At 37.3% G+C, this 19,378-nt stretch overlaps 1 protein-coding gene across 43 annotated transcripts in view; it reads left to right on the plus strand.

The window, feature by feature from the left end:
• Positions 1–16,030, plus strand: part of Rims1 (regulating synaptic membrane exocytosis 1) — a 468,858-nt gene extending 452,828 nt beyond the window's left edge. For 42 of the 43 annotated variants that reach the window (XM_041655608.1, XM_041655624.1, XM_041655649.1 and 39 more), the window contains 5 exons: positions 7,887–8,025; positions 9,314–9,426; positions 11,173–11,274; positions 12,090–12,229; positions 13,327–16,030. In XM_041655608.1, coding sequence (XP_041511542.1) covers positions 7,887–8,025; positions 9,314–9,426; positions 11,173–11,274; positions 12,090–12,229; positions 13,327–13,545 — 713 coding nt within the window. In that variant the 3' untranslated portion in view covers positions 13,546–16,030. Of the gene's footprint in view, positions 1–7,884; positions 8,026–9,313; positions 9,427–11,172; positions 11,275–12,089; positions 12,230–13,326 lie in introns of all 43 variants that reach the window. The other variant, XM_041655648.1, reaches the window with a different exon arrangement.
• Positions 16,031–19,378: the final 3,348 nt, after the last annotated feature.

A 19,378-nucleotide genomic window follows, 5' to 3' on the forward strand; every position in this document is an offset into this window, starting at 1 on the left:
CCTAAAGTACATGTTTTGATTTTTCAAATACGGCACATTGGAAAGTACTTGTGGGTAAGTCCTCAAGTTTTACATTGTTCGGGGGTCACAATTCACACCATGACATTGGACTGTCAAATGTCCAGTTCTACTCACGAGAGCTTCTGAGCATACCCATGACCTTAAGCAATAAATGAAATCCCACACCCTATCAAATGCCAAAACTCATTTGGTTTTGTCCCTAACAAATATCTGTGTTCACACTGTCTTCTCATAAGATCCATTATCTATCCTCTTCCATATCCTATGATTGGCATCATCACATTAAGGGATATGAAATCAGTCAGTTTACACAAGGGTGTTCAGCATTTGACTCTTCAATCAGACTTGGCTATGGCCAAACCAGTGTGTGGTACAGGTGTGTGTGTGTGTGTGTGTGTGTGTGTGTGTGTGTGTGTGTGTTACACTCTTAAATATTGTTGGGCAGGGCCTTCTAGTTTAATATGCAGGTTGATTATCATTCCTTGAAGGCTATCTTGAACTTGGTTGTTTACAATTTGCCAACTAGGCAAGGGGAAGGACAATGAGGGCACTTCGCTGGAAAGACAAGTGTGATAGACTGATGATGTAATAGACAGGCATGTGTTCCAAGATGTAACAGACAAGGCATGTGTTTAGGAGAGAAGAGAGATCAGGTGCAAGCAAGCTGAAGCATGCAGCCATTGGTGTTTTGCAGAGGGGAGTGCCAGTCTCAAATTGCAACTGCATAGAATTAAAGTACTAGAGAGAGAGCAAAGGGGAACATTTACCTCTCAGGGTTATGAAAGTAGAAGAAAAAGTTTAAGTACATAATCACAAAATATTTGAACTATTCTTTGGAGTAAAGTATTGCCTAGGGGGCTTATTCCCTTTATCTTGCAAGACTATATCAAATAATTTCATTTGACTCTACTACTGCACTGATTTTGTTATAGATTTCTTTGGAAAATGAGTAGTTAAAAAAGCAATAGTAGACTTCTCAGTTTGTTGAAATAATTTGGAGAATAAGTAGGCAAATGGGAATACTGAAAAAGTTAGAGAAAGTCAATTTTCCAAAATAAGCCTCAGAACTATGAAATTTTTACAAGTAATGCTTATTCGCCCGAAAATAGAATGTAGCTTTAAATAAACCTTGGCACAACTCAAAAAGAATATTTTTGTTATTTGTTTAAAAACTAAAGAATATTGTGGCACTTTAGGGCAGTCCAGCTAATAGAAGTCTTTACTTGACCTGTAGGGCAAGGCAAGCATCTTCCATCACAGCTGGGGAATATTCTGTTTCTAGGGCTCCAGTTCACCTTGTCTTCCCCCATCTATCCATTTCTCTGTCCCTATCCTCTCCCCTCCTTCTCTAGTCTCTTTTCTTTCGTCTTCTACTTCTCCCCTTTCTGTACTTCCTCTCCCCCTTTCTCTTCTCTTTTACTCCTCTCTCATCTTCACTCTCTTTTTCTCCTTTCTCCTGTCTTTTCTCCTGAATTACTTTATGGGGATTTTATATTTAGTACTTAAAATTACTATATAAATTCCCAGGCAGTGGCTCGATTGATAAGTAAGCTTGCATCCCAAACCCCAGGCCTTGATTTGATCCTTATCACCAGTGTAAAAGGGAGTAATGGTGGTGCATGCCTGATGCCCTCCTCTAGGGAATGAGGAATGGATATAGGATCTGAGAGCCTTGCTGGCCAACCAGTCTAGTCAAAAGGGAGAGAACCAGATTCAATGAACAACTCCCCAAATCTAAGACAGAGAACAATAGACGAAGATACCTAATAAAATCTGGCCTCCATGCGCAGGCTCACACACTTGCACGCACACACAAACATACAATTGTATAGACTAATGTTAGTCCCTTTATAAAAAATTAACATTTAGTTAGCATAAATTAATGGTTTGCATAACTATACATTACTCTATTCATGTTTGTGAATTCATGGCGCAATACCATGTGTCATCTCTTCTCCTTCTACTGACCTCCTCATCCCCACCCCGCCATAGTGCCCTTTTACTTTTATATCTTATAGATTTGTTTGTGGCATGAATATACTTGCTTTTTATTTAAAAAGTTTTAAAATTAAGTTCACCTATGAAATAAAATATGTGCTGATTGTCTTTCTAGGGATCTGGCTTATTTTCTTCCCTTCTGTTATATATGAGAAAAGTGAGGCAGGAAAGAGCCTGTGAGGGTCTGCAGATATAGTCCAGTGGTGAGGAATATTGTCTGTTTTTCCGAAGGACTTGGGTCTGAATCCCAGAGCCCACATGGCAGCTCACAACTGTATGCACCTCCATTTCCATGGGATATGATACCTCGGGATATCCCAAGGATTTTATGGCCTCCACAGACACTGGGAACACAGGTGGTACACATAAATCATGCATGGAAACTCTCACACATACACGCTTGTTTTAGAAGTTATCTCACATAGTCTAGGCCTGGCTTTGAACTTAGTAGATAGCCAGGGATAAACTCGTGATTATTCTTCCTCCACCTCCAGAGTGTCAGGATTAAAGCACGTACTATCATGCCTGAATGACTCTTTTTTTTTTTTTTTTGAGACAGGGTTTCTCTGTGGAGCCTGTCCTGGAACTAGCTTCTTGTAGACCAGGCTGGTCTCAAACTCACAGAGATCCGCCTGCCTCTGCCTCCCGAGTGCTGGGATTAAAGGCGTGCGCCACCACCGCCCGGCTTTTTTTTTCTTTTTTTGAAATTGTAATTTAATCACAATATTTCTTCCTTCTGTTTCCTCCCTCCAAACCCTTCCATATACCTTCCCTACAGGTCCTTTCTGGGTGATTACACTTAGAAACTTAGACTTGCACTTCCTCTATGTGTTGTGTCTTGTCCTTCTTTCTGTCTGTCTTTCTCTGACCCCAACCCTTTTCTTATGGCTCTCACTCATACATAAGCGCTGGTATGCTCTACCCTGTCCTGTTACTGTTGTATTGTCACACCAGAGCAATGCTTGGCATAGTACAGCTTGTTTGTGTTTAAAGAGTACGTGATGAATCAGTGAGTCAATAAGTGTTTGTAAAACATACGTATTCCAATATGCAAAAGGAGTTCACATGCAAATATGACATATTTTGTAAAGCCCTTTGAAAGACTGTTTGCTTTACAACAGCATGATGTTACTTGAAGTATTACATATTTCACTACTTCTTAATGAGTTAATGGTTTATATGAAAATGCACTGTTATCTAACCTTTACAATTGTAAAATACTTAAAGCAGGATTTTCAAATAAAATCATGCCATAATTGCATAAGGTGACTGCATGTCTTTACCAGGTGAATAATTCCTCATTAGATGTTAATAGTGACAAAATATAATGTATGGATGTTATCAGTGCAGATGATTGAATGCACTTAGGCCTATGCAGATTGAGACTTTAGCAGGTTCACAGAGGAATATGGAGATACATATATGAAAGGATACACAAAACTACCTACAGCAAAACCATTTATTGTTTACAAAGCAGGTAAGGCCAGACTTCATGCTTTCCTAAACTGTGGTATGACAGAATGTTCACAATTCTGAGATTCCGAAACCTGGGTTTCTAGCCATACATTTACTGCTAACTCAAGTGATTTAAACAAGTTGCTCTGACTTCTAGAACGTGCGCCCTGTTAGGACCAGGTTCTCTCTCTTGATTCATGGCTATATACCAACATCGAAAAGAGACTGGGCCCAGAATAAATACTGCACAGTGTTCTTGCCTGCATTACCTTTCTGTCTATTTACAACCTCTTTACACATAAGACAATAATCCCCCCAGCTCTTACATTCTAAATTAACATTAAGCCCTGATAGCCCTTACGAATTTGAACAAGGCAGAATCAAAGCTGAAACTGCTTATTTAGCTTCTAGTCAGGTCTTTGTCAGGCTCAGTCCAATGGCATCTTTTTGTTGATATTTGTTAATCTAAATTAGTCAACCAGTGGGTGTCAGTTCTTTGGCTGGCTTCCCGCCTAAGAATTACACAAGACTTGAAAATTATAAAAGCATTATTCGAGTTTACAGGATTGGGTGAATATAAAAATTTAATAACTTACCTCTTAAATGTAATATTTTTCTTTTTCCAAAGTTTATAGTATATAAATGTATTTATACAATATTTATTTCATATTTATACAATATGAAAATTATTGAGTTTAAAACAGCCCTAAAAGTTTCTAAAGTTATGCCCTGCTTTTAGAAAAATGGATATGTCAGTTTAAAATTGGAAACAAATTAGAGCTGGAATGTGGCTCATCAGTAGGAATTCACTCTAATTTTCTAGGAGACCTGAGTTGCTCTCCCGACTCTTATATCGTCACAACTGCCTGTAAATCCAGTTCCAGGGATTCTAACTCTTTCCTCTGACCTCTGTGGGCACTGCACATACATGACACATACACTCAGACACACACATGCATAAAAATTTGTGAGAGTACAAAAAATAAAGGTTATTCATTTCTAAAGTTTTTTCTTTATCTGCCAAACAAATGTGTAACAGGTGTTAAATATTTAAACCTATGTTTAAATAGTTTAACCTGTGTTTAGTAGACTTTAAAAATATCAGGTTTGGGCTCTCAACAACTCGGTTACCTGGATACTCAGATACCCATGGAGTCCTGAGATCTGTGGCAGCAGATCTCTGGGCCAGAGTCAGCATCATCATCAAAAGAGGACTTCAGGGACCTGAGAGCTACTGTATAAACCATCTCTGCAGACTGCTCACCAGCGTGCTCAGCCTCCCTGTCGCTGATTCCACGACCCACTGTACAGTATGGAACTTCCCTTCTCCTTCGATGCTTTGCAAATGACGTCCCTACTGCTCCACCCCACTGCTATCTGTATCCTTACTCTGTCCAGTGTTTAATTCACAGCACCTATTACCTCCGATAATATATCTTGGTTGTTTTCTTCTCTTGTGTACGCAAAGTACAATGTAATCTTGATGGTAGCAGAACATTTATAGTTTTAATATGTGTCTCACATCTCGGATTGGGCATGACCATAGAAAAGTTTTTGTAAGCAATTACTGATTGAAGGATGAAAGAATGAAAAATTACAGTAACCTGAGACTCCCAATATAATCCTCTTAACAGTTCTTCCTCCAGCTCCCAATAGAACCTCACCATTTACAGTCTCTGCTAGGGCTCTATTTCAGTATGAATTGGTACTCCACCCTGGCCATATTACCTCACAAGCCCTTGGTAAACAATCATCATAACTTCACTTCTCTTGACACTTTGATATACAGACCAAACATCATTCATATAAGATGTTTTGTTTTTACACATTTTGTGGTTTTTACAAATATATAATTAGATCTTAAGGGTGGGACTAAGTATAAACATGAAATTTATTCATGTTTCATGTACATTCTACTCATACTCTGGAAACTTTAATATAATACTTTAAATAATTTTTAAGAAATTCATATATGCATACAGTATATATTAATTATATTTACCTCATACTCCTCCCCATATCTCACTCCCACCCCTCTCCAAATTCATATTTTCTCTATTTTTTATAGCCCACTGATTCTTCTTTGGGCTGTTCATATGCTCGTGGTGTGGGCTATCTTCTGGAGTTTGATTGACATACCAGGGACCAATTCTTGAAGAAAACTGACTTTACCTACCCCTGAAGCCCTTTTAGTCCACCTCTATTTTGATTATGCCCTATCACATAGGAATTTTTTACTTGTAACATCATATCAGCACCCATAAAGCTTGGGAGTTTTGAGGTGGTTATACTTTTTGGATTAGAATATTCATTCAACTTGTATGCCCATGGCTTTCTCCTATCTCTGAAGTGGGATCTAACCAATTCATAGGTATAAATGAGAGATGTTCTAACAACACCCTATTTTTTTAAATAACCACACCTAAGAAGTAGGCATGGTATATAAACAAATGAATGCCAACAGTAGTTACAGTGGCCATGAATGAAGTTCCTGTCCTCAGTTAGTAGATATGTTCTATAAAAATAAGTCACGTGGGAATAAACAAGAGACCCAAAAGGAGAAATAAGAAAAGAACTCTTGAGTCTCAGGTGGGAAAATTGGGACATGGCTGTGAGTGTTGGTAGCACTGTAAATGCCACGTCCTTTCTAGAAGGGCAATTCAGAAAATACAATGGAGATCACTAGCATTTCAATTCCTTGGGGTTTATTCTGTAAAAACTTCTCTATCATAATTGGAATGCCTATAAGTGCAGACATAGTTTAGTTTGAAATCTGCATTGCTATCTAACACAGCAATGCTAACATTTTAATGTGTTATATTGGTTGTAATGAGAAAATGGCCTGCTAGAATGTGTAATAGCCCATTGTTGAGTTTAAAAGTATCCTTCTTGACAAGAGGGATGGCAGTGAGCAACACTCACGTGTCATCTGCACTCCCAGATATTGATTTAACGGCAAAATAACAGCAAGTAGACAGAAGTTTTATGACGGATACAGCATGAGAGAAGAAGAATCCTGAAGTAGGACAAGGAAATAAAGACCATCTTCAATGTTTGCTGTTTCTGTAATACTTAACACTTTGTAATATACATACATTCTCTTTAGCAAAAATACCAATAAGAAAGTGAGCAGTAAAAAATGTAATAAATCTACCAAAAGCATCTATAAGAATATGTAGTATACTATATAAGTGTTATATCAGTTTATTTTTATATTTTATGATACAAAATGCTAGAGACACAGTGACCAAAATGAGAGGGTAAATGTTACCATTTATGTGATGTATTTAAGGGTGTATTTAAATACTCATATTTGTGAAAGATAATGGCAAAGGAGTATTTTCGTATATATGCATCTTATATATGAAAAGTACTTATATGTTTCTAATGAGTCTTAAATTATACAACACGAAATGGTAAAGCAGAAATGTAAATGGACTTTGTCTATGGATAAAAAGCTTTGTAGTTTGTCTTACCTTTAGGCATTGATTGTATGTATAAAAAGTAAACATTTTAGATGTTCATTGTCAAGCTATGAGTAAAATACTGGGTAATGCATTGCACAGGGATCAGAGACTTTGCTCTGAATTTAGTTTATGAACAACTGAAATGAGCCTGGTGTGGTGGCACATGTGTAAAATATCAACATGTGGCGGCTGAAGAAGGAATGTTGGGAGCTCAAAGCTGGTCAGTGCCACCTCGGGACGACAAAACCAACATGAGCTATACAATAAAACGCTACCTTAGAAAAAATGAAATGGAAATGAGCTAGTATACAGTTCAAATGATAACAACTCCCCCTCGATGCTAGGCAGGTCATAGGGCTGAATCAGAAAGCTGGAGAGAGTCACGATTCCTTAGAATGAAGATAGTTTACACCTGTTCTACCTGATTAGGTAACCCATATTCTATCCCAGGTTAGATAGCCTAAATTAAGGTATTGTAAAAATCATCAAAGAAACCGAATAAACACTATTTCTTTATATGAAGGTTCTTGATACACGGATGCTCCAATGCTATCAGGTTTTTCATTTTGGGAAATCTCCTCATGTTTGTAGGATATGGCCTTTCTTTAGCTCGACTTCCACACAGTTGTACTGTTTCAGACTAGGGGTAACCTATGAAATTGCTCGGTATTATTTTCCATGTAGCAATCCAGTGCCAGATCTATTCTTTTCAATGAAGTTGCCATAGCAGTACTACAGTAGTTCACTTCCGTTCACAGGGTCAGAGATGCTCGCGGGACACGCCTGGAGCTGTGGGCTGTTGTACCTACTGCTAACCTCTCAAGGAAAGAACTCTTTGGAGAGAGATTTATTCTCTTAGGTCACGGCTGTTCTTGTTAAACTTTTAATGCTAATGAAAAGCTGGCTAAGTAAAACTTGGTGCTTGTTTCCATTCTTTCCGACCAGAGTCGGGCCACAAGAAGTTAAAAAGTACCATCCAGCGGAGTACGGAAACGGGAATGGCAGCCGAAATGCGGAAGATGGTGAGACAGCCGAGCCGAGAGTCCACGGATGGCAGCATCAACAGTTACAGCTCCGAGGGGAAGTGAGTGGCATCTTGCTGCGTGGCACCTAGGGATATGGATTGCTTAGGATTTCCTGCTGTGTCACGTATTCTCATAACCGGAAGTTTCGCCGCCTGTTTCTAGCCTGACATTCTATAAACACCAGCGGACAAATAATCAGACGTATCAAAGGAAGAAAGTGCTGTCTTTCACTGAACAGACAGTATGGAACTGCCACATTTAACGACTTTTTTTCATATAGGAAACATACGGCCTAGCTCTGCCACCAGAAGCAGAATGAATATTTAGATGCGAGAAAGTGATTTCTGAATCCCCAATTTCTCTCCAAGCTTTTCTGAGCTTTATGATGCTGTGAACCTGACATGTTTTTACCTAGAAGAATTTACAGTTTCCTGTTTTTAAGATGACAATAATTCATTTTTATCTCAGCATAAAAGAAAAAGGACTTTACCTCATTTTTCCCAATCAAAGCTTTTATTTTTTTAACTCTAAAATTGGGTATCTCTGAAAGTGTATAAGAACATTTTTTTTTTATTTGTGAGAACGTTTACTAAGTTGTGTGGTTACTTAACAAAATCAGCATTTTCACATGCTTAAGAACTTTGGGGTTAGAACTATGTGCTTTAGTCACTAACGTTTCGTGAGATTGCAAGAGATGAACCACTTCCAAGTTTTTCATAATTATCCAGTCACCAGCATTTGACCCCCTTAAAAAAAACTCAAATTTGATAAATTACAGTCTGTAAGGTAGCTTTGTAGGGAATACATGTGCCTTATGACCTGAGTTTGAAGGTGTAAAGGAAGAGCTGGTTTCTGAAGGTTGTCCTCTGACCTCTATAAACAGCCACGGCAATGGCATTCCATGCCTGCATTCACACACACACACACACACACACACACACACACGTAATGATAAGGACAAATTTTCAAAATTGAAGGCATTAAATGTTTTGATTGTAAAGAAGAATTTGTACTTTCCAATAATATTTATTAAATATACAAGCAGCTGTTTAAAGATTTTGCATTCACGTCTTCTAATGCTCATGAATAAACATGTGAAGCTAATGATATTAAATTATAAATATCTAGAATAGTTGACATACTAAAACTTGTTAGAGAGTGCTCCTGAATGGAGCCTCAGGCCTTAAGGTGAAATTCGAAAGCTCCCTTCAATAGCTCTTGAGGCTCATCTGCTTGACTCATAGGTATCATGAGTAAACAACCGGGGTATATCTGCTGATCAAAACTGTTTACAAAGTGCCAAGAGGAGAAGTCTAAATTATGTTTATTCTCTTTCGTTTGCTGTAGCTTAATATTCCCTGGAGTTCGAGTAGGACCCGATAGTCAGTTCAGTGATTTCCTTGATGGACTGGGGCCAGCTCAGCTTGTTGGCCGCCAAACCCTCGCCACCCCTGCCATGGGTAAGGATTATTCTTCTGAAGTTTTGTAGTTGACAAGGTCATTTAGAATTGTATAGTAGTATTACAAATGAAAGTTTACTATTCTCAAACATAAGGCAGACATGACATTGAAGGAATGCAACGCAGTTGTGTGTTAGGATTCACAAAACACAAGCTTAAACAGTAAGGAACAAAATCAGCAACCAATGGTTGAAAGAAGTATGTTCTGGTGACCTCCCTCTTCCTGGTTCAGATGAAATGGTTTGTCTCTACTTTAAAAATATAGGCAAGTTGGATGTAAAATGGGAGGGTATTTAGAAATGGGGAATTAGAATTACTTAAACCATTCACTAAACTGATCAGAGATTGCACACAGTTTATGGAAAAAAGTAAATAATTTCTAAAAAAAAATGAAAACCATGATAACATATTTTTGTGAAAACAATATTGTAAATACAATCACCAGGTATCAAGCACAGATAACCAGACAAAAATAGAAAAGGAAACATTGCTTTTAAATACAAAAGCAGTAGAAAATAGATGTCAACTCAAACTGAATCCATATATGAAAGTTAAAGAGGTGGACTGAAAAAAATTAGAGAGGGGTGTCAGGGGTTAGAGCACTCACTGCCCTCCCCGAGGACCCTAGTTCTCAGAACCCATATTCTGTGGCTGTAACTGCAGGTCTAAGGGATCCAACACATTCTTATGGGCTCACAGGTCACAAGGCATACATAACCATAACCCCACACAGGTGTGCACACATACACAAAATAAAAATAAATCCTTCAAAGATTATATGGCTCAAGGAGTAAAGAATAAATTTGAGAAATCTTATTATAATGAAATTATTTTTTAGAAAAACTGAGTTTTCTAGAACTAAGAAATGTAAGTAAGTTAAGAATTGAAAGATTGCATTATTTTAGAAAAGCCAGGGAGAAAAATGATTAACTGCAGGATAAGCCATTAAGAGGGTATCCAGAATTAATTGGAGAAACAGGAGAATGAAAAGTATAACTAGAAAGATATGGAGAGGGAAAAAAAGTAATTCTAAAGTTTATGTAATCATTGTTCCAGAATGAGGGAAGAGAGCATATGATAGAAGCCATATTTTAAAATTCAGTGATTAAAAACAATTCCCAAACCAGAAGTCTGATTTTAATTGATAATAGATTCTTCTCTCATGCAATACATCCCCAAGTAGTTTCCCCTCCTAACTCATACTTCTAAAAAGTCTCTACAAACTCAAACAACACAAATATGTTAATATTAAAAGTAATGATAATACAACCAACTTCTTATCACAAATGCATGGTTGATTTAATACCTGAAAAAAGAATGTAATTGGCCTCATTAATCAAGAAGAAAATACCCATATTAACATATGGAAGCACATTTGATGAAATCCCATATTAATTCACAGTTTTATAAAACTTACAATAATTTTGGACTAAAGAAAAGCGTACTTAATTTGATAGCTTTACAAAATATGCATCATATTAGTCCCCAACATTTAGATGCGTACAGTGCTGGTGGAAGTTTGATACCAGTACATCATTGGCTGGGATAATATATATATAATATTATATATATATTATTATATATTATATTATAATATATAATATAATATAATATAATATAATATGGTGGTGTTCATATTAACCATCCCAGAAATCACACTTCAGCATCTACCAACGTTCCTCCATTTTTTTTCCTTGTCTCATGGTTTGAACAGAAGCTGCGATTTTCTTGTGTCTTCACTTTCAGGTGATATCCAAATCGGAATGGAGGATAAAAAGGGCCAATTGGAGGTTGAAGTTATCAGAGCCCGGAGCCTTACACAAAAGCCTGGCTCCAAGTCTACCCCTGGTAAGGAAAAGTAGCACTGATGTGACTGGGCTCTTCTCAGGTGTGTTTATTTTAATGTGCATGTTGATTTGCATGCACCTCTGTACACCCATGCAGTGCTCAGAGGAGCCAGAAGAGAGCGCTGGACCTCCTGGAACAGGAGTTACAGGTTGTGAGCTGCCCTGTGAGTTCTAGGAACTGATCCTGGATCCAACTGCAGGAGGAGTATGGACTGTTAACTATTGAGCCATCTCTCCAGTCCCTGGGCAAAGCTTAAATATGAAAAATCTTGAAAATTTTGTTGCATTTTGCTTTATAACTGATCTTAGCTAAAGGGTGAGAAAATAATGCATTTGAAGCTTGATTTTGCTTTAAGCAATCATTTTCCTTAAAAAGCAATTTTCTGTGATATTTGATTTTATAAAAAAGGATCTGGCTTTTGTTTTCACAATTACTTTGTTGAAAAGTACTAGGAAAATGCTGTTATTTTCCAAAAAAAAAAATGTAATTATAGCCATTCTTTGTGCTACATAGTTTTTCTGCATACCTAAAACCACAAAAGAAAACACAAAACATTAAGATTTAAGATGTTTACCTGCACTGTAATGCCAGCCCTGACTTAAGTAAATGAGTCAAGACCACTGAATGGACATTTCTTTGTAATGAGGAAAGACACAGTAGTGGTGATGTATGTATGGATTGTAAGGAGTAGAGTTTTTAGACCTATGAAAATGTCTATGTAATAAAAGTCTCCAAGTCTCCAATGAGGCATCTACTCATAAAAACAGAGTTAGTTCGAGCAATACATTCTTACATGTCTACTCACCTTTGTTTAGCACCCTATGTGAAAGTTTATCTGTTGGAAAATGGAGCCTGTATTGCCAAAAAGAAGACAAGAATTGCACGGAAAACTCTTGACCCTTTGTATCAGCAGTCCCTTGTTTTTGATGAAAGTCCACAGGGTAAAGTTCTTCAGGTCAGTAACACATTTCTTGGCTGGTTATGGTGATATCTATTGGTCTAGCTAAAGATATGGATAGCACTGAGGAAAATCAATTCAGTAATGCCTAATTTACTAATGTCATTAGGTAGACATATATAAACTAGTCAATTTATAATGCAGTATCTATAGTGTTATCAATATGTGATATATGTAGTGGAAAGAAACAAAATTAATGTCTTTCTCTCTCTTTGTCACTTTTTTTTCTCTTCTTGATACATAGCCATCCTGAAGATAGATGATACAGAGTTGGATAGTAGGTAATATTGATGGTAGATAGGCTGATAATAGATGGGTAGATAGGCAGATGATAGATGGAAAGATGATGATAGGTTATAGATAGATGATAGGTAGATATAGAGATAGAGATGGATGGATGAATGAATAGATAGATAGATAGATAGATAGATAGATAGATAGATAGATAGATAGATTAGATGGATGGATGGATGATAGATAAACTTAGATATAGATAGATGACAAGTAGGTAGATAGATACATAGAAAGATACCATGGCAAATATGATAATAATAATTGATTGAACATTACTCAATATCAGATATAAGCCATAAAATGGAAGATTGTAGAAGAAAAAGAATAGAAACCAACAAATAGCTGTTGTTAGGTACTTCCATATATACCTCTTTTAAAGGTTCTAACACCTTTGTTCCCTAAATATCATCATTTCTATAGTAAAAGTATATTTTAGGATCACAGGAATTATGTAATTTGTCAGTATACATTGAGAAAGCAGGGTTCAGAGGGGGTAAATGGTTTACAACCAAACATAGATGAGCCCAAAATTAGAATGCAGAACCCAAGAATGTGTGTACTGAAAGGCTTGTCTGACACCAGTGTAGTTAATAGTAAAAGTGTTTAGAGACTCATCATTATTTATTATATGAAAGGGCAATACTGACTTAAACATATGTGTAGATATTTGTTTGCATGCTTTCTCATAGATAGCCTTGTGTCTTAACCTTTACCTTTTCTACACTTTTACAGAATGAGAGATGTGACCCTCTCACATGTGGAGAAAGGAAGTTCAAATTACATTGTGTTTCTGTCTACAGGTGATCGTCTGGGGTGACTATGGAAGAATGGACCACAAATGCTTTATGGGTGTGGCTCAAATCTTGTTGGAAGAACTTGATCTGTCCAGCATGGTGATTGGATGGTATAAATTATTCCCTCCGTCATCACTGGTGGATCCCACCCTCACTCCCCTGACCCGTCGGGCTTCCCAATCATCTCTGGAGAGTTCATCTGGGCCTCCCTGCATCCGATCATAGTAAACTCTTACCCTTCCAACCAAACTTCACATTTCAGGATAATTATCAGAACCAGATATTTCATGATCAAGAGCATTGTTGGAGACAGACAATCAACTTGTGTTTTGCCTGTAGTAGTTTTTCGGTATTACATCCCAATTGTTGTTTAAAACATGGCTTCATATGACAGAACAAGGCAGACATTCAGGTTACAGAGAGAAGACATGCTAGTGAGAGTCACTGATGCTTCCAGCAAATAGGAAAAGAGGAAACGTCCAGTTCACACACACACACACACACACACACACCCCAAATAGAACAAACTGGAAACTCTCACTCTGAAAAGTTATACGTCACACGTTTCCACACAGACCACAAGCAGGGTTACTTCCCTGGTGTTTAAGGTTGTTTAGTTGTCTGTGTGCTTTAGTTACCTGTGTGCTGTTTGCTGGTTTCTTTTCTCCCCTTGTCTATGTTTCTGTCTTCATTGTCTTTGTGGTTTCTACTAGTTTTGGTTTTGTTTTTTGGTTGGTTTTTTTTTTTGGTATTTTTTTTCCCCTTTGCATTGTCATAACAGGGTTAGTGGTGATAACAGAGGCCCTTCCTTTCTTTTTCCAGAAGCACCAAAAAAGGGCTGAAGCAGTTTCTGTAGCATTTTTCCCCGGATGTTTTCAAAAGCTGGGTGAGGTGAAGCCAGGGAAGGGTACCACTGGCAGTCAGTTCTCAGTTCTTCCAAGTCTTGTATGTACAACCCCTCCCCACCCCCCAAAAAAGAGCTCACCTTCCAAACTGGTAGTCACAGAATCCCATTTCAGTGAAGAGCATATCTGTTTGCATTCCAGATAATTTGTTCATGTTTTCCATTGTTGACATGAAAGACCATGAAAGACTTTCAAGTCGATCTGCAGCTAATGCTGGGGATGAAGGCTAGCCACATAGTATTGCTTCAGAAACCATTTTGCAATGCCTTTTACTTCCAGATAACAAAAGGGAAAAATGCTCACATGTAGGAACCATACTCTCAACTTCCCAAAATGGTGACTAAAAGTGGATTTGAGCCTAAGACACTTCCAGCTATGCCCAGGCTTCTCAGCCATGCTTCAGTGTAGACTCTCCCCTCTGCCCTGGAAAGAGCATGGTATGAGCTGGTTACTATTGCCCTGGAAATTCCAGGTCATATACTCTGCACTAAACTAATGTTCTTATTGAATTTTAGTTTATATTTCTTTAAGGTCAATGCAAGCACAAAGCTTGATTTTTTTTTTTAATGCACACGATTTTACTTTGGGGGAAGCAAAAGAATACAGTCCAATTCCAATTTGCATATTCTTCATTTGGGTTTTCTTGGCCTTGGACCCCCCTTGTGACCCTCTGTGTATGTTCTGCAGGTGCCTAGCCCTGCAGCTACATCAATGATGCTCTCCCTCCTTTTATGAGTCATTCCAACTTTTGTGATTTCACAGTTAGAGCAGCATGACTTGGAGCTGTTCAAAGCTGCATGCATATTTTGTATAAAAAAAATGAAAAAGAAAGAAAAAAGCAAAGAGACAAAAGGTTATTTAATAATGTATGTTAGCTCCACATAGGCCAGCTTGTATGTTGCATGTACTTGTACAGTTTGCTTGTTAATTAATATACTGAACTAATCAAGAAATCTAAGCCATCCATTTTTGTTACAGACATTTTGCAGGTTTTAGCCAGACTCAGTACTTGGGTCTGGGGTGAAATGTCTATAGATGGACCTTATTTTTTACCCTCTGGAAAACGTGATGTAGTATGGACCAAATTCCTTCTAATAAATATTTTGGTGTAGATTCCTCCCGTGGGGCTGTAACACATGTAGACACTGTGTACACACTAGGTTTTAATATCCATAGACATACTGCCTGCACCAAGTGAATTATTTATTATGATTTCCACATGTCAGAATTACCTGCCCATCATTCCACAGGGCACAGATTGACCACCACTCACCATGCTGTGCAGGAAGAACCGAAGCAATTGGTGCACTTCTACTAGATTCCGTTCTGTCTTAGTGGCCAACGACCAACTAATTATAATTGGGTAGAATCTTTCTATTTTGACCACTTGTCTTAACACTCCCCTGTGCTTTTAAATGAACTTCCCACTCATGTATGTAAACATGTTTAATAAAATTTACTTTTCATGTCAGTTAGTAGCCATCTGTGTTCTATGTTTTGCCAGCTTTCCATTGTGGATTCTTTGGTGCAAAATGAGAGCCAGTTGGTGGGCAAGGGAGGCTGGGGTTTGCTGTCTGCTGCGGGCATTTGATTGACCTGTCACTGCACTATATATGTCTTAACTTATGACCTGAGAGGTACTTTGCATTACAATATGAGTATTCACGTTGTCAGCCTGTCTAAGTGAGCACATGACTATACTTCTGAAAAGTGGCATTATTAAAAACAATAAATCTCAGTAAGAATCGAATAAAGGTTGTTTTCTCTGCTGCTGTTTGAATGTGCTAATAAAAGAGGCAACTCTATTGTCCAGTTGACAAATCATTTCAAGTTATATGACATATTGAAGTATCAATTCTTGCGCCTCTTGTCATAGTGTCTTGCCCTCTCAATCTTTCCCTTCTAGCCCATTACCTAGCTTATGGGACCTTGCCTAAAATAGGCTGACTTGAAATAAACTAAGTCTGCGTTGATTCCATCACTAAAATAATACCTTTAATATTCATATATAAGATAATTTGTATGTTAAAAGAGACTTAACTTCTTTGCTTAAACTACACTGACTTCCATGTAATTAGGAAAAATATACACTGTGGTATCAATATTATGTCTGACATAAACAAGCACCTTAAGATATCACACCAGCATTTGTCTGTGATTTTAAAATAATTGGCTTTTGCCCATGGAGTGATTAATTGATTGGCCTACAAAGGAGGAAATTACTTATTATGTTAGATTGAAAGGAGGCTGAAGCCATATTCAGTTCCATTGACAACAAACTGTCAGGGAAGCTGTTTCAAATGCTTTTATTAACATATGGCTGGATGAGGGTGGATGTCAAACATGCCATCGACACCAGAGGCAGCTGAAGGTAGCTTTAGGATTCTTTGTCTAGACCAGAAGAGAAAATAAATCTCTCTTTTCAAGTCAGAAAAAGCTACCATGTCCTATTATTTCAGGTTTACACGGATGGAAAAGGGAGCATGAATTTGAAAGAGAGTTCAGGAACATATTGGAGTCTTTAGAGGGTTGGAAGAAAAGGAAGAAATAATATAATTATTTCAAAAAGTAAAAAAAAAATTCGAAGCCTTTAAAAGCACACTTGTTAAGATTTAATGGTTTTTTGCTGGCTTTCTTAAAATTTCAGGCTGACATATATGACTTCAGAATTAGTGGACAGATAGTACTTAAGTTGTAAAAATAAATATTTGGAATACAAAAAAGAAAACAGTGGCTTTACCTCAAAGAGTTACCATCTATTAAAAAAAATGATTGCATAAACAGACAATCCTGGTGGCATCAGTTTATATAGAAAGGGATCCCATGACACTGTGCTGGGCTCTCACGGACATTCTATAAGAACTACTACTATGACTCCTGATTTGGACAGCAAGCTCTGCAGGTTAGATCCACTAAGAGCAGGAGATGATGCTGCTGATTAGTAAAGAGATCAGACAACATCCAAACTCAAGACCACCTCAGGCTCCCACCACGATAAACCGTTCTTCATTTTGTTAGTGTCCCACACTGACTGCACTTGACCTCGATCTGCTTCTTCCCAGGCGGGAAGGACCTGAAGCCAGCTCATTCTTCTTTGAAACATTCCTGTCCATCTTTGCTTTCTATATGCTGCTTACATGACAGGGGCTACTATGGGAGTAATAAGGAAAAAGCCCCTTTCCAAGGCTTCTCCTCTTAACTGTCCCTCCCTCACTCTGGTCAGCACCTACATTTTGCAGCTTCTTGAGTAGATGTATCACGTACAGCTGTCAGGAACAGTTTTAGTGATGGAGATATATCAAAGTTTCCCCTAGCTAGGTCCCAGTCTTATCCTTAGTTTTAAACTTAACTTTTTTTTTTTTTAGTACTTGTCTCTAATCCAACAATGGTCCCTCAATCTTGCATCAGCCATAAACCTACATTATGGAGTTGAGTTGGTCATTCTAGAACCTTGTGTCTGTAGAGCTTCAGGGTGCTTCATGGGACCTAAAATATAAGTTACTTCCTCTCCAAACAAATTCAATGACTCTTCTTCTGTTTCCAGGGCACCATCTCTTCTTTCAGGCTTGGAAGTCATCGGGGCTTTTCACAACATCCATTCTCTATACAGTACTTCCATCCCAAGTCGAGCCATTCAAAGGAAACAAAAATACTTCTTTACAATTCTGAAAAGTAAACCAAGCCTGATCAACTGGAAACAGTTTAATTATTTAATTGTATGTGTGTGTTAGATATAAAGTCGCAGATTAACAACAACACAGCAACACCTCACTGACTTCAACACCCCCCCCCCCTTTGACTATTTGACAGATTGTCCAAACCAAAAAATAAATAAATAAACAGAAACGTTGGAATTGATTGGCCCCATAAATCAAAGAGACACTTAAAGAATATTCTATCCAAACACTACAGATTGCACATTCTTCTCAGCAGCTCATGGAGCATCCTCTGAAACTGATCACATATTGAGACAGAAAGCAAGCCTCAACAAATATAGAAAAACTGGAAAAAATCCTTTTATTTTATCTGACCACAATAGAATAGAGGTAGAAGTCAACAACAAGAGAAACTACGGAAAATACCTGGGGTATGGTGATTAGAGAATACATTGTTGAATCATTCGTGTGTCATTGTAAAAATCAAGCTACAAATGAAAATTCCTAGATGTGGTTGAAAGTTAAAATACAACATACCAGAGCATATAAGATACAATAAAGGTAATTGTATAAGGGAAGTTTATAGCTCTGAGTTCAGACATGGAAATATCAGGGAAATCTCAAATAACTTGCTGACACAGCTTAAGGCTGTGGCAAAGCCACAACAAACCAAACCCAAAAGCAGCAGGTGGAGATAAGTAATTAAGATCATGGCAGAAATTAATGAAATAAAAATGATAAAATAAAAGGAATAAATGAGAGGAAAGTTCTTTATTTAAAATATTAACAGTAATAATTAATCTCAGAGCCAAAATAACCAGAAAAGATAAAGAAGACCGAAAATTAATTAGAGATGAATAGGGAAACATTATGCTGGATAGCAATGAAATTTAAAAAAATTCTCTAGTGCATATAATAGAAACCTATATCAAATTGGGAAATACCAAATTGGAAAAAGGAGTAAATACATTTCTAGATGAATATAATTCTTAGCCAAAGTTAAAACTTGGACAAGGATGAGACCAATAGACATGCAAACGTGAAAGGGTGAAATCTTGAAGCTTCCATCCTAGACAGCACTACAGGAGATTAAAGGGTTGAGAGCGAGAGAATGAGACTGAGACTTTTCTAGGGAAGAGACCCCCAGTTTGTGATGAATACCAAGCCCTAAAATCATATACATACTGATACATATACATAATAACATATTCATAACACAAATTTATCAGAATATACTTTGTATGTTTAGAATGTGTGTGTGTGTGTGTGTGTGTGTGTGTGTGTGTGTAGCAATTTAAGACATAGAGGCCATGGATTTGAATGAGAACAAGGAGATACATGGGTAGGGCTAGAGGGAAAAAAGGGAAGGAGAATGATATAGTTAAATTTTAATTTCAAAAAATAAAAAAATGAAATAAAAACTTCAACAGATCTATAGAAAACAATAAACTTGAAACAGTAAATATATATATAAAAAAAAAACAAGATAGTCGGGCG

The sequence above is a fragment of the Microtus oregoni genome, unplaced genomic scaffold, assembly GCF_018167655.1.
Source record: "Microtus oregoni isolate MIOR12 unplaced genomic scaffold, Mior012 000007F_ref0000211, whole genome shotgun sequence".
Taxonomy (NCBI): domain Eukaryota; kingdom Metazoa; phylum Chordata; class Mammalia; order Rodentia; family Cricetidae; genus Microtus; species Microtus oregoni.